This window comes from Daphnia carinata, chromosome 3 (genome assembly GCF_022539665.2).
Source record: "Daphnia carinata strain CSIRO-1 chromosome 3, CSIRO_AGI_Dcar_HiC_V3, whole genome shotgun sequence".
NCBI classification, from domain to species: domain Eukaryota; kingdom Metazoa; phylum Arthropoda; class Branchiopoda; order Diplostraca; family Daphniidae; genus Daphnia; species Daphnia carinata.
In genome coordinates this window covers 3,287,659-3,301,223 of record NC_081333.1, presented here as the reverse complement: position 1 = coordinate 3,301,223, position 13,565 = coordinate 3,287,659, and the positions used below count along the sequence as shown (strand labels likewise).

At 41.2% G+C, this 13,565-nt stretch overlaps 3 protein-coding genes across 7 annotated transcripts; all 3 read left to right on the top strand.

The window, feature by feature from the left end:
- The first annotated feature begins 290 nt into the window (after positions 1–290).
- On the top strand, positions 291–6,705 carry LOC130693363 (inactive serine protease scarface-like). 5 transcript variants are annotated; one of them, XM_059494566.1, is made up of 12 exons: positions 291–409; positions 1,694–1,801; positions 2,720–2,895; positions 2,979–3,355; positions 3,546–4,177; positions 4,243–4,408; positions 4,473–4,784; positions 4,858–5,103; positions 5,166–5,623; positions 5,696–5,967; positions 6,081–6,235; positions 6,331–6,705. In XM_059494566.1, the coding sequence occupies exons 3-12, from the start codon at positions 2,721–2,723 to the stop codon at positions 6,583–6,585; spliced, it is 3,048 nt and encodes a 1,015-aa protein (XP_059350549.1). In that variant the 5' UTR covers positions 291–409; positions 1,694–1,801; position 2,720; the 3' UTR covers positions 6,586–6,705. The 5 variants fall into 5 exon arrangements, with proteins under 5 accessions (XP_059350549.1, XP_059350548.1, XP_059350546.1 ...); XM_059494565.1 differs by having other exon boundaries at positions 382–404; XM_059494563.1 differs by lacking the exons at positions 291–409; positions 1,694–1,801 and adding an exon at positions 2,470–2,619 and having other exon boundaries at positions 2,982–3,355.
- Positions 6,706–7,991: 1,286 nt separating this feature from the next.
- LOC130693373 (CUE domain-containing protein 2-A-like) lies at positions 7,992–10,131 on the top strand. Its single transcript, XM_057516504.2, has 6 exons — positions 7,992–8,278; positions 8,360–8,562; positions 8,626–8,765; positions 8,856–9,020; positions 9,075–9,200; positions 9,261–10,131. Exons 1-6 carry the CDS (start codon positions 8,193–8,195, stop codon positions 9,414–9,416), a joined length of 876 nt encoding a protein of 291 aa, XP_057372487.1. The 5' UTR covers positions 7,992–8,192; the 3' UTR covers positions 9,417–10,131.
- A 27-nt stretch (positions 10,132–10,158) lies between these two features.
- On the top strand, positions 10,159–12,381 carry LOC130693381 (uncharacterized). The gene is made up of 8 exons (XM_057516514.2): positions 10,159–10,477; positions 10,562–10,714; positions 10,796–10,931; positions 11,048–11,178; positions 11,255–11,392; positions 11,505–11,644; positions 11,726–11,993; positions 12,082–12,381. The coding sequence occupies exons 1-8, from the start codon at positions 10,297–10,299 to the stop codon at positions 12,225–12,227; spliced, it is 1,293 nt and encodes a 430-aa protein (XP_057372497.1). The 5' UTR covers positions 10,159–10,296; the 3' UTR covers positions 12,228–12,381.
- Positions 12,382–13,565: the final 1,184 nt, after the last annotated feature.

Here is a 13,565-nt window from a genome sequence, read left to right as displayed (position 1 = left end):
GCCGCCACTACTACGCAAGATGTTTATTATTGATTAGTATTTTCCGTTTTTTTGTTATTGTTATTTTGTTTTCTCCTTTTTGTTTGCACATTTTTGCTATTCCTGTTTTTTTTTCTAGGCCAGTGACGGGTTTCACTTTCTTTCTGGCAACGACGCGCCAAGATTTGCTAATACACGTCGGATCATTCAAGCTTTCCCTTTAGTTGGCCAACATCCAAGCAGTGTCAAAAAGAATGTGTGAAGAAGATGAAACCCGGATCTGGTTTTTGCTGGTAGGAATTGACTGTCATCACATCAACATCTGTCAGTTTGTATCCAGCCACAGGGAAAAACGAGAAAATGAACAAAGTCATGCTTCATGATCGAAATCTTTGGCTCTTCCAACGGCCATTTTGAATGACCCTGTCTCGTGAGTATCATAACGACGCCCCTGTAATAGACTCGTTCACGTTTTCTAGGTCCAGTTTTAAATAAAGAACCACAGGCCTTGTTTGTCTCTCGATTGAACGTGAGTGCTGCGGCCTCGGTTGTTTCCTTCATAATGTTGACATGTTCTCTTAACTAGCATTATGTTCAGAGCTTCCTCATAGCTGATTGTCGTTGTGGGCATGATCGTAAATGAATTTAACCTTCCGGGCTGAGTGTTCTCACGACGCCCTACTCATCCGAAACGTCCTCCATTGCCAATGAGATTGGTAACTTACTATTTTGTTTTCCTTCCTTTTCATTCTGAGGGTAAGGTCGATTGTGTAGTGTACAGACATCCGTCTCTTCGTTGGCGTGAAACCCTCCCTCGCATGTCAACATTGCAGCATTCTCGTGGATGAATTCAGCGCCACCGAATCATTAATCATTGTAATGTGACGAGCTGGGAAAAAAACTGCTACTCGATTTGGTTTTTGTGGAAAACGAACAAAACAAAAATGCGTAGAACTATTTTCATAAAAAGGCGTATCCATCTTACCATTTCTTTTGGCAAGTCAACTTCAATTGAACCCTCCATTTTTGGTCTTGGGAAGAGGACCTTTCGTTTTTCTTTCGTGGGTGTGTTAGCAAAACGCTTTTCTTATTTTTGGCATCGTCCAGTTTCAAGGTCTAAATTAAAATTTTGCGACTCAGAAATGATTGTTCTTCATACGAGTATCATACAATTGTAAGCTGTCATATGTTAGTTTCCGGTTGGCCATGCGGGTCGTTGTTGAACAAAGAATGTCGCTCAAAAAATGATTGCGTCAAACAAAACGTGAGTAAAAACCACTCGTGTTGGGGAAGCACGTACGTTATGAGATGACGTCAGTGCTAATATAGTGAATCGGACCGACAAAAACCCCATATTAAGAGAACGAATGCGCAAACAATAGCTTTTATTTTTGTTCTTTTGTTCCAGAAGGATGGTACAAATATATATATTTATACTTTGTTTAAGATCCAAACTGAAAAACTCGTGAAACATGGGAGGAGGCCATTTCTTTGTTCCCGTCTTTTTCTTTATTTTTGCTTTTTTCAGATTCTCAATATGGGCACAGGGCGAGGCGAATTTTTATCCTTATCTGCTCACGCCATTTTCGATCGATCCCGGATCGTGCGATCCATCACGTTTTTTTCGCCAATGATTTCTAATACCCCAAGCGAATCAAAGTAAATTTCATTTTGCGTCACAGTGGTTTTTGAATTATTCTTCATTCCTTGCCAGATTAATAGTTGTCGTCAAGGCGAAAATCTCATTCCCTCGGACAACATCGGCGACGACCCAATTCATCCAGACACACGGAGCTTCAAACAAAACCTCAAATACCGCAAGGTGATGGAAAGAAAAAGGTATAAAAAAAAAAGCAAAACATGTTTTTTTTATGATGTATGCGTGCGTCTGGTGCTCGTGGACATCCACAGGTACTAAAGACGCGGTGTTCGTGAACTTTAGACGCCCGTGACACGGCATATCTTTGCTCCCACTGACGTTATTTTTTGTTTTTTCGTTACTTCCCGGCACTTTTAAGTAACTGTACTCTCGGGCTTTTCCGTCCCTAATGGCAGTACTTGTCTATGCGAAGATAAATAGCCGTGATAGCAGATTATGTCTTCGCAAAGAAGTTCCATAATTTTTCTTTTTAGGTGTAACATTTACTTCGGCAACGACCAAACGTGTACATTGACCTTAGACAACATTCCACCTATTTCTGGTTTGTAATGTTTTTCTAAAGATTCTTGTTTTATGTGTCAAGTCAAGCCTATAGGTACGTGAATATTCCCGGTCATCTCGTGATTTTGTGGATGGTGTTGCATGATGAAAAGCCCCCTAAACAAGACGAACACCTACGCGTATGAACGAAAGAAACGAATGAGGAGATGGAGAGAAACAAACGCTAGCGGGCAAAGGAGGTGGCTTTTGGCTCAGGGAAGACTGAGAGAGAACAAGAAAGAAAAGAAGAAAAAATAATGTATATGGTACATATAAGCTAACCGTCAAGGTGGGCTCAATCAGAGAGCCTCTCGCATGCACAGGTATTTAAAGCCCAGTCAGACTCCTGGGCTCCTTCAGTTTGGGTTTAGTTCTTACGTCTTCTCCATTCCTAGTGTCTGGTCCGCTCATTTTCCCTCCCGATTTCTTCAATCTTTCAGGTAACTTTTTGAACTGATGGATTAAAAATAATTCGGATGACATCGTACCAGAGTCGAACTAAACATGTTTCGTTTTTTATTGCCCTTATAAAATATTTAGGATGGTTTGTCATTTGATGACACTCACCTGTCTCCTGATATCCATTTGTGTTTTGATTGAATGTAAACCTCGCGGCCAGGTTCACACTTCGTACAATGCAGTGGTCGGTTCCAGTTTCGAACCAGCCTTCAGCGCATCCAGCTACGATTCATTGGGAATCCAACCGAGTCGTTCAGGTAAGTGTCTCGACTTCACAATTAACTCCATTTAAAAAATTTTTATAGACCTCCATCGATGTTGATTGCAAACTGACTCGAAGCAGGTCGCAACGAGCAGAAACAACATTATTGGTGGCAAGGTTCACAATCGCCGTTTAGCGAAGGGGCGGGTCAAAATCAAGGTGTTTCATCCGGTGGTAAACCGGGGCAGACGTACGCATCGGTCGCCGGATGCAGCGGCGAAGCTTGCAGTTCTCCGTTATTTAGCGCACCTGCGGCATCGCCGTCCATCAGCAGCAGTGGAGGTGGTAGCTGTTGCAATCATTACTGGCAAAAACCTGGCCATCCGTGCTCCACCCATCAAGGCATCGATTGCCCGCGTCGATTTTCTTGCGTCCACTACCAATCTTGCAGGAATGGCGTCATCTCACTTGCATCCACCTCGAGCCACACCTCGCAGAGACCGTCAATCGACGAGGTAATTTATTCGTGTTACCTTTGGTTTTTTTTTTTCAAACCGGTTATTGTCCTCCTCCCTAACACCTTAAGGAATTCAGCTAACGTGTTCGGGTTGGGGAATGCCGATTGATCAAGACACGATAACAATGAGTCATTTATAAATATGGTGGATGAATTGCAAATGGTACATTTTCATTTTTGAATAATAGTTGATGAACTACGGCCGACCTTGCGGTTCTTCCGGAATCGAAGTGTGTTGCCAGGACGCCCCTCCAAGGCCGGAACCGGTGGTACAACAACCTCCTGCTACTTATTATCCACCTTCACCGCAAGCTCAGAACCAACAAGTTGTGGGTTGCTCCGGTGGATGTACACCATCCTCGTCGCCTGTGTATTATCCATCACCGGCTCAACATCCATCCCCGCCATCGACATACCCTTCGGTTCACTTGCCATCTTCGCCACCGATATACTATCCACCAGCGCCAACAACCACTACGAGGAGACCGGTTTATTATCCGGTGACGGCACCCGTTTTGGCTCAGACTCCACCCGCTTATCAACCAACTTCACCACCCGCTTACTCACCTGCTCCACCTGTTTACCAACCAGCACCTGCACCAGTTTACACTCCCGCTCCCCCACCCGTTTACACCCCGTCACCTGCACCCGTTTACACCCCCGCACCTGCACCCGTTTATACCCCGTCTCCTCCACCGGTTTATACCCCAGCACCGCCAACGTACCAACCTCCCCCGCCACCGCCGGTTAACACCCAACCTCCACCACCAGCTCCAACTAGACCACCACCTCCACCAGCTGCTCCACCAACACAAGCTTCGTACGTATCTCGTTTTTTAAACTTGTTCGCATCTTCATTTGCGCTTCTTTCTAAAACAAATTAAGAGTGGCACAAGGCCCACCAGCCGTACCAGCCAATTCTTTACCGTATCCCGGTTGCGCTGCAGCATTGAAATGCGTACCGGAAGAGTATTGCAGCATCGACGGTGTTATGATTGACAAGCCCGTTTTCCTTTCTGAGCAGTTGAAACCCTATCGTACACCTCTGATGGTAGTTAGGTTTTGAATTGTTACAAAACGTTTCACTTTTTTTGATTGAAATCCCTTGTATTTAGTCGTGTCTGAATGTGGAAACCAATCAAATTGGTTTCTGCTGTCGCGATCCGTTGTACAACGATCCTTGGCCAGCTGGTATGCCCATGCCGGGCATGCCTCCTGTGGCACCAGTTGTCCAAGAACAAATTCAGCCGCAATCTCCTGCCCCACCTGTTCAACCCGTACCAACAGTTCCTACTGTCCCTTATGTTCCCTCAACGCAACCACCCCCAACTCAACCGCCATACATTCAATGTTTTTCAACCCAAGAATGTGTTCCAACTCACGTGTGCAGTGGTCGGTTCGAACCGTTTAATGATAGTCCAAACGCGGTAAAAGAAAACATTGATCCATTTTTGTTTAGCTTCATGTAATTTGTTTCATTTAAACGTTTATCTTTTACAGAGATGTCAGACTGTCGACTATCAGGTTGGAGTCTGCTGCAATCGACCACCACCTCCTACCCCACCGCCAACTAAACCACCACCACCCATTGAACCCGTAATAGTACCACCTCCTGATTCTTATTTGCCTCCACCTCCACCACCCCCTACTCAACCACCGTACATTCAATGCCTTCCTACCCAGGAATGCATCCCAGCTCACGTTTGTGGTGGTCGTTTCGAACCCTTCGACAACAGTCCAAACGCTGTAAGACAACAGTTTAATTTCAAACTAAAAATTCAATACGCTCATTTGTTTCTATTCATTAGAGATGCCAAAACCCCGAAGATGGCCAGGCTGGTGTCTGCTGTAAACTACCACCTCCACCTCCTACCCAACCGCCTACTACACGACCACCTCCACCACCAGTACAGCCAGTTGAAGCCCCTTCATTATCTTATTTGCCTCCTCCGATTGAACCCTTTGTGGCTCCGCCAGCCGTTGTGGCTCCGCCACCCGTTGTCGTTCTTCCTCCACCAACAACGCAACCTGTGGTTGAACAATCCTTCATCCCCCCACCACCGCCTCCGCCTGCGCCAGCTAGCCAAGTTTTGGAAAATCAATGCGGTATCTCCAGACCCGTTTCTCAATTACTTGGCAATGGCGAAGCTGCGTTAGGAGAATTTCCTTGGCATGTCATGATTGCCAATGTCAACGGATCCATGACTTGCTCCGGTGCTCTTATCGGATCGAAATTTGTCGCTACATCGTTCCACTGTGTCCAGGGGTAAGATAAAATGAAACGTCCGTGTGTTTAGAAACGAATGTCTAATTTTTAAAATTATGTTTGGCTTTACAGGACTATCCCTTCTAACCTGATTGTGCGACTTGGCGAACAGCATGTAGGCACTACTAATGAACCTCTACCGCATTATGAAATTCCCGTGACAGCTGTCGTCGGTCATCCTGATTTCGCCGAAGGTTCTCTCTTCCACGACACAGCCGTTCTCATGCTAGCTGCAGCCGCACCTTCGGGACAAGCACATATTGCTCCAATCTGTCTTCCAACGCAATCCGAGCCCCAAGTTTCGCAATGCGTCGTCTCCGGATGGGGTCACGATACTTTGTCTGGTATGTGCCGTCTAATTTGAGATGGAATATGTTTCAATTCGATTCAGACGTCATCCTATTTTTTTTTTTACCACAAATTTACATGGCTAATGGTATGCAAATGGCATTGGCAGGTTTACAAAGCGGTGTTTTGAATAAGGTCCAGGTTAGTGTTGTGCGCAACGAAGATTGCCAAAACTCACTGCAAAGCAGCCATTTAGGCAAATATTTTAAGTTACATAAGAGTTTCACTTGTGCTTCTACCCAAAACAGCATTAACCCATGCAAGGTGAGTCACCAACTACAAAAATTATGCAAATTTCCGAAAGTATTATAGGGATATGAGTTAGCTACTTAAATGTGTATATGTTATGCATTCACCAGGTCGATGGAGGATCTCCACTGGTCTGCGTACGTCCCGACGGCAGTCACGTCCTAATCGGCTTGTCGTCTTGGTCGGTGGGGTGCAGCAATCAACAACAGCCGGGAGTTTATTCTGACGTTATGGCAGTCGCTCCTTGGATGCAGCAGCAAATGTTCAAGCCCGAAGCCAGTCTTGTCGAACAGTCCAACTCGGCTTTCCAAAATCAGCAGCAATTCCAGACCCAATTTGGGGCTGGAGCCGGTTATGGACGCTAAAACAAAACAAACAAACAAACAGAAAAATCTATTCTCAAACATCCCACGTTTTTTTTTAGTCTTATACTTTCCCCTTTTGTTTATACATAAAATAAAAATAAATGAAAATTTTTTCTGGTACATATGCGTCGTTTACTTTGGGATTTTGTAAGGATCAAATGACGTGGCAGACAATTTAGCTTTTTAAGTTGAAGTCATTCAATTTATCGTTATGTGCTATTAGAATATTGTCTTATAAAAAAAAACTTGATTTATTTGCCTATAAAATAGTAATTACCTTCAGGGTTTAGCAGGGGTTTAATGCTTTCTCCTGAGATAAAAAACTTTCTGTAAGCTCCCAATAAATTTCGCTTGAAAGGCGTGGAAAGCTGGCATTAAAAAATTCGTCATCGGACACTTAAACTGTGCGAATGTCTGTCCCTAAATTCCCATTTTAGGTACTGACAAGTTTTCTTTTGTCTTTAAACTTTCACTAATCGTGTAACAGAAAACATGCGGGGATTTTGCTATTTTGATAAAATTCACCTGCTTAGTTATACGTAAAAAACTTCTAAAGGGCATGTTTAAAAAATTTCGAATCTAATCAATTTTTTGCTCTTGACATGTAATTTGTTCTAGACTTTCTTTCTAAAAAAATATTCCGCACAGTAATCATGAGGCATGTAAGATAAAACTCCATTCAAGGATATTGTAAAATAAAAAATATTGCCTATTGTAAAGGTTTGCATATGTTACGGAACCATGAAGTCGGTAAATTTGAACTTTGCATGCTAAAATAGCTACAAGGGTTGGGTCATGCCGCGAGGTTTTCTTACAATCAAGTAACTTTCGTTAAACGACCAGGTCGAATGGATTTGTTTTTCTTTCTGTCAACAGGTTTTTAGTATTAGACATTTATCTTATAAAGTAGAGCATAGACAACCCATCTGAAATGGTAAATTTAGGTTAAAACCTGACAAGATCAAACATGGTCTAATTGACAGGTCTTAACTGGTAATGCCTTGTAGCTGTTTGTGTAAAAGCTTATGGTCCTTTGAGCAGGCTGGTTGATCTTGTAAGCCCTACTTGGCTCCTGTTGGGAATTACTTGATTGATTGCTTATAAAGAAATGGTGCTTTCTTAAGTTGAACTTTTGCATAACTATTGTTTTTAAAGCCTTCTATACCTCATCTCTACCCGTACCTGTCAGAGTTGGTAGCTTCCATTCTAACTAAAACAATCAGACAACGACACACGGTACACTTGTCACAAATTTGTATGGGTCGATGAGCAAGTTACTGATGATGATCTGGAATAGTGAATAATTCATACCCACACTCGGTGACTTTTGTGTAACCTTGGTATAACGATAACGAAGTAAATAAGCCCAAAATCCCAAACTCCCTCCAAAATCTGGCAACATGCACACTCCCATGTCAATATTTTTTCGTTCGACACTGTCCCCTGTCTCTGAAAGAGTTCCGAAGAGTTTCGTCTATTTTAAAACCTTAAAATAAACAATTGTATTGGTAAACTTCGTGTATTGTTATCTCGCATTAAAAAACTGAACCAGCCACTTCAATTTTCGTCCGAAATCGAATCTCATTTTTCATCTTATTGATTGAATCATGAGTTGCGTGGAAGACCAAGAAGTTTTAGTAAAAGAATCTCTCTTGGTATTTCTTAAAGACAACATTCCACAGGCCAACCTGAGGTTTAACCCCTTAATTATTTCTGTCAAGTATATTTTGAGAAATGGGAGTAACTTATTGTTTTGTATTTTATTCCATTTTAGTTACATTGATGAAATTGTTTTAAGCTATGTGGTGAGCATTTTAGAAGAAATTGGATCTGACTTGTGCCAGGAAGATATATTTGATGTAGAATCTTTCAGTGAGATGCTCACTGCATATTTTCCTGATTTTGCTTCCATCCCACACACTGTCATTTGTCACTGGATCTTTGAGCTATCATCTAAACTCTCAAAATCTAAAGAAGGTACCTTGATTGTTTATGTAGTTTGTAGGTGTATGATAACACGGTTTCCTTTTGTTGGATAAGATTCAAAAGGCTTGAAGGTCACGACGGATGTTGGATTAATGTTCCCTGCTCCAGCAGTGATAAAAGCAGACAGATTGTCTCCTAGAGTCTCAGAATCTAGCGATGCAAGCACAAGTGACTCGTCACAGTCGGGTTTCCAGGTAAGTGCTGTGTCTATTTTGTTTTATGTGATAAAGCTTATTACTTTTTACTTTTTTTGCTGTAATAAAATCGGTTCTTTTTGTCCTTAGGAGTTTGAGAAAACAGATGATGTTCGTCTTTTGTTGGAGATGTTCCCATCAATTTCTCTTGTAGAGGCCACTCATTGTCTTTCACTGTCAAATAGTTGTGTTGAAGAAGCAGTGCAACTTGTTCTCCACAGGCAGGAAACAGGGGAATCCCTTTCTAACCCAGAGGTATTTTTTAAAGTGTTTTTGTGAAATATCTATTGCAAAGTACTGGTATGCTAGACAACTTCTTTGCACAAGACAAGACCAGTTAATGATACTACACTCAAGAAGAAGATTATTGAAAAGTATTCTTACATTGACCAAGATGATGATCAACGTGAGCACAGGCCTCCTCCAGTCAAAACTGTAACTAGAGTTTTTAAATCTAATAATATGTTGAGTCAAGAATATTATTTCTTTTAAAAGCAACCTAAGAAGATGGTGCGATATTTAGACAACAAGGTGGTGACAATAAAAGGGGAACGTTACACTGAAATCAAGGAGGAAACCGAGGCAAACAAAGAAGAGGCCAAAAAAACGTTCGTCACGCTTAAACCAGCTCGCCAGTACCGATTCCATTGACAAGGAGTCTAGTAGACAAGTAGGTGGATATCTGTAGCTAAGCTGTTGGACATGCGAGACCCAACAACACGCCTGTCATGTAAGATATAGCTATTCAAAATCTCTAGACCCAGAGGCAATTCAACCCTTTCGCACACAAATGTCTCTTTAGTTTTATAGTAACGGTGCAATTGTTCTGCTTTCTACGCTAAGCAGAAGGCCAATGCCAATTTGCAACAATTGTTGATCTTCCATTTACCTCTCTTTTTGTTGTGTTCATTTATCCTTTGAATCTCTCTGAGTTCACCTCACGAACCAAAAGGAAGGAAATCTCGTTATCACGTCTAGCCTTGGTACGGTGTCAATGTCTTAACCACGAGCCCTTTTAGAATCAGAAGGGCATTCTTTACACTAACATATGATAATATTCTCAGCTATTTCCCCATCGACCCACCGCCAAATGTTGAACAACTATTTAATGTTTTGTTTATTGCTACCTTTTAAATGTGAAAGGACAACAAGAAAAATTTAAAAACTATCTGAAATCACAGTGAATGCAACCCGGATCTCTCTTGCCTCTTCTCCGTCTTGTGTGGCTTTATGCGAGAGAGGAAACAAAAGTCTTACGTTCTAGTTTTTCTTCTAGATTTTCTTTTGTCTTGGACTTCTTGACCCTGCTCTAATTATACTGTAACGTATTTGTCGTACATTCCGGAATACACAGCTTCTCAACGGATCAATCAGGCCGTGGCTATCAAATGTGGAGCGACTGCGTCGATCGGGGCGGAAGTTACACCTTTCGAGCCGTTACGAACAACTCAGTAACGGATCTGAGATTTGCATATTTTCCTGCATAGCCAGCGGTCGAGGCGGAAGTTATTGCGAGTAGGAAAACCTTTAAATGCAACTTCTTTTCCATTCTGTCGGGCATTCGCAGGTCAATCTCCATTCAAAGATGCTGGCGGCCGTGGTCCAGTTGCTATTGTCTACCGTCATCTTCTTGCCTTTCGTTACATCGGAAATCACGTTGTCCAATTCCAACACTTCATTGAATCCAGCCTGGGACATTCGCGATGGAAAATGTAACACTTTTAATTCTAAAACTAATTTGAAATCTTAATTAATCTATTGATTTTTTTTGCATATTGAATTTGGCCCAAGGACAGTTTTCGGCTTATTCGATACTGTTATCAACAACAACCGAGCTTGCAGGGCATTGAGTGGTGACATTGGTACATGTCTCTCTTACCCCGAATGCTTTGCTTTCCGTGGCAACATCTCAGGTTCTTGTGGCAGGGGATTTGGATTATGTTGCGTCAGTAAGTCGTACCTGTCAAAACATTCGGATAATTGTTCGACATAACAAAATGCCTTTTTATTTATTTATTTTGTTTTTCTAGCCACAAAAACATGCCAGGGTGTTATTTACGCCAATAACACGTATTTCGTCAATCAGGGTTATCCGGCATCGTATACAGCTGCAGGGCAATGTTACACCACTGTTAATCGACTAGCACCCAACATTTGTCAACTCCGGTATTACTAAGAAAATAGTTTTAGCACTTTTTTTAGCGACAAGAAAAAGAAAAGACAAAAGAGCAGTGTTAGAAAGTAACTTACAATCTCCCTGATTATGATAATTTATTTTCAAGGCTGGATTTCGAGGCATTTTCGATTGCCCAACCGGAACCGGTGGAACATCGTTGCGTCGCGGATAGCTTTGTGGTAACCGGTACCACGTCACCGGTACCTGTCATTTGCGGTGACAACGCTGGACAGCATAGTATGTTGATAAAAGAGTTCATTAAAAATAAAATATGCATTGGTTCGTTAACCGGTTTCCCGATTGAATCTTATAGTGTATTTGAATATCGGATATAACAGTACACAACCCATCATGCTGACCATGATTACAAGTAATTTGGTTGCTGGCGTGATGTCAGCCCGCAATTGGAAGATTCGAGTGTCACAAATCCCTTGCAACGAAGGTTTCGCAGGTATGCAAATGCATTCATTATTTTTGATTTCGTCCTTTTCTTTCATGATTTTTTAAAACCTTTCCTGCTTCAAACCCAAAGTAAAAAAATTGTCAAATTCTAATCGTTTCAGCACCCCCGGGATGTTTGCAGTATTTTACCGGAAGTGTGGGCGTGTTAAGGTCGTTCAACTTCTTTTTCGAAGCCAGAGGCGTCAACACGGCGCGACAACTCTCGTTCCAAGATTATACAATTTGCATCCGACAAGAATCTGTAAGTTAAACACAAACAAATGTAACAATTTTCCCCAAGAAATATTGTTGATTAAAAATATTGCACGCGTTAATTTTGCAGGATTTCTGCGAAATGCAGTACAACGCGTGTCCTGATCAGGTCAATTTACCGGGACTCGGATTCTCCATCTCAGGCGCTTTGACGGCTGGGGCTACTACGGTTGCGTCCGGAGTCGATGCAGCTTGTACCGCGGATTATTTAATGATACCTTGCGGTTCGGATATACGAGGTCAGGCTATTAAATCGAACGGAGCCGTTTGTGCCGCTCGGTTGTGCGGCAGCGCCTTTAACAGCATCAATGCCGAAACCAGATCAACACCAGTATTTAGTAAGTTGATTAGATTTTGTTTCAAGACATCTGTTCGAGAATGCAAATTGTTTTGTTGCTTTGTTTTTTAAATTTCTACCTTTTTCAGCGAGGTCCGTGCCGTTTGAATTACGTTACTTCACTAACGGATTGGAAGCCGGCGAGGGAGAACAGGGCAATTTAGGTTTTTGTTTAACCTATCAGCAAGAACCGTGTCCAGCTTCCACCAACAGATTTCAGAACATTGTTATCTAAATAAAGTTTGCATTTAGCCAAACTGCAGGTTTCCTGTTTTGTAATAATTTAATGAATATGTAATCTTTTAGTGTGATGAGTGAGATGGCTAAATATTATCTTGACAAATCTTGTACTCTATTAGAGTTGCAATACACATTTGATGCAATAAGAACGCGTTGGCGTGGTCACTGCTAACGCAAGGGTCAATCGAGGTGAAGTATGCATTTCCTCAACTTACGACGAAAATATATTTTCTTCTTTCAAGAGCTTTCGGCATTCAGATTTACGTTACCTCTACCTTAAAGTTTCATTGTTTACCTGTACTCTACTATACGGCATATTGCTACATGTTATGTCACACTTGTTGGACAGCGTTATGTAAAATTACACAGTTACTTGCCATAATTTGCGTTCCATTACACCTGTGCCAAAGTAAGGGCCACACCGTCATAAAGTTTGCATTGTTTAAAGATTTCTATGAAAATGTTTAACTTGGAGGGAAAGCAAACGCCATCTAGCGATGGCGATGAAAACTAGGCAAACCAAAAACTACCTAATTTTACAAAATTTTACAAAATTTAAATTTCACTTAAAATATATTATTTCGATTCAAAATTGAATGGAAATCACGAAAATCAAGTTCATTTTTGCATTGGCTTTATAGTTTTTGATATAAACGTAAAAAACAAATGGTGCGCTAACAAGTAAAAAAACACTTTGTTTTCATTTATTTCAAAAACGGTTGACTTAGCGACAAAACCAATCACAGAATCGAAATCACCGTTAAATTTTGATTGATTCGGTATAGTTTCATCCAATTCCGTGAGATTTCGTTTTCGGCCGATTTTGACAAAAGTGAGAAGGCTATAAGCCTTCCCACTTTTTCATTTTTGGCCCAAATATAGATATCACTTAAAATACATGATTTAGATTCAAAATTGAATGGAAATCATGAAAAAAGTTCATTTTTGCACTTTATGGTTTTTGAAATATTGATTTCGAATCAAAATCATCGTTAAAATTGATTATGGAAATCATGAAAATCAAGTTTATTTTTGCTTTCCACTTTTTCATTTTTGGCCAAAATTTAAATTTCATTTAAAATACATGATTTCGATTCTTAATTGAATGGAAACCACGAAAATCAAGTTTATTTTTGCATTGGGTTTGTGGTTTGAACGCTACAGCCCAATATTCAATATAGTTTTAAAATAACTGTTTATTTTTGCATTGAATTTCAAGTAGTTTTGTCAAAATGTTTGGCTAGAAACATAAGCCCGACACATAGAGGGTCGGGCTTATTTGTCCGACCTCTTAGCGCACCCTCTGTTTTTTACGAATATTTCAAAAAAAAAA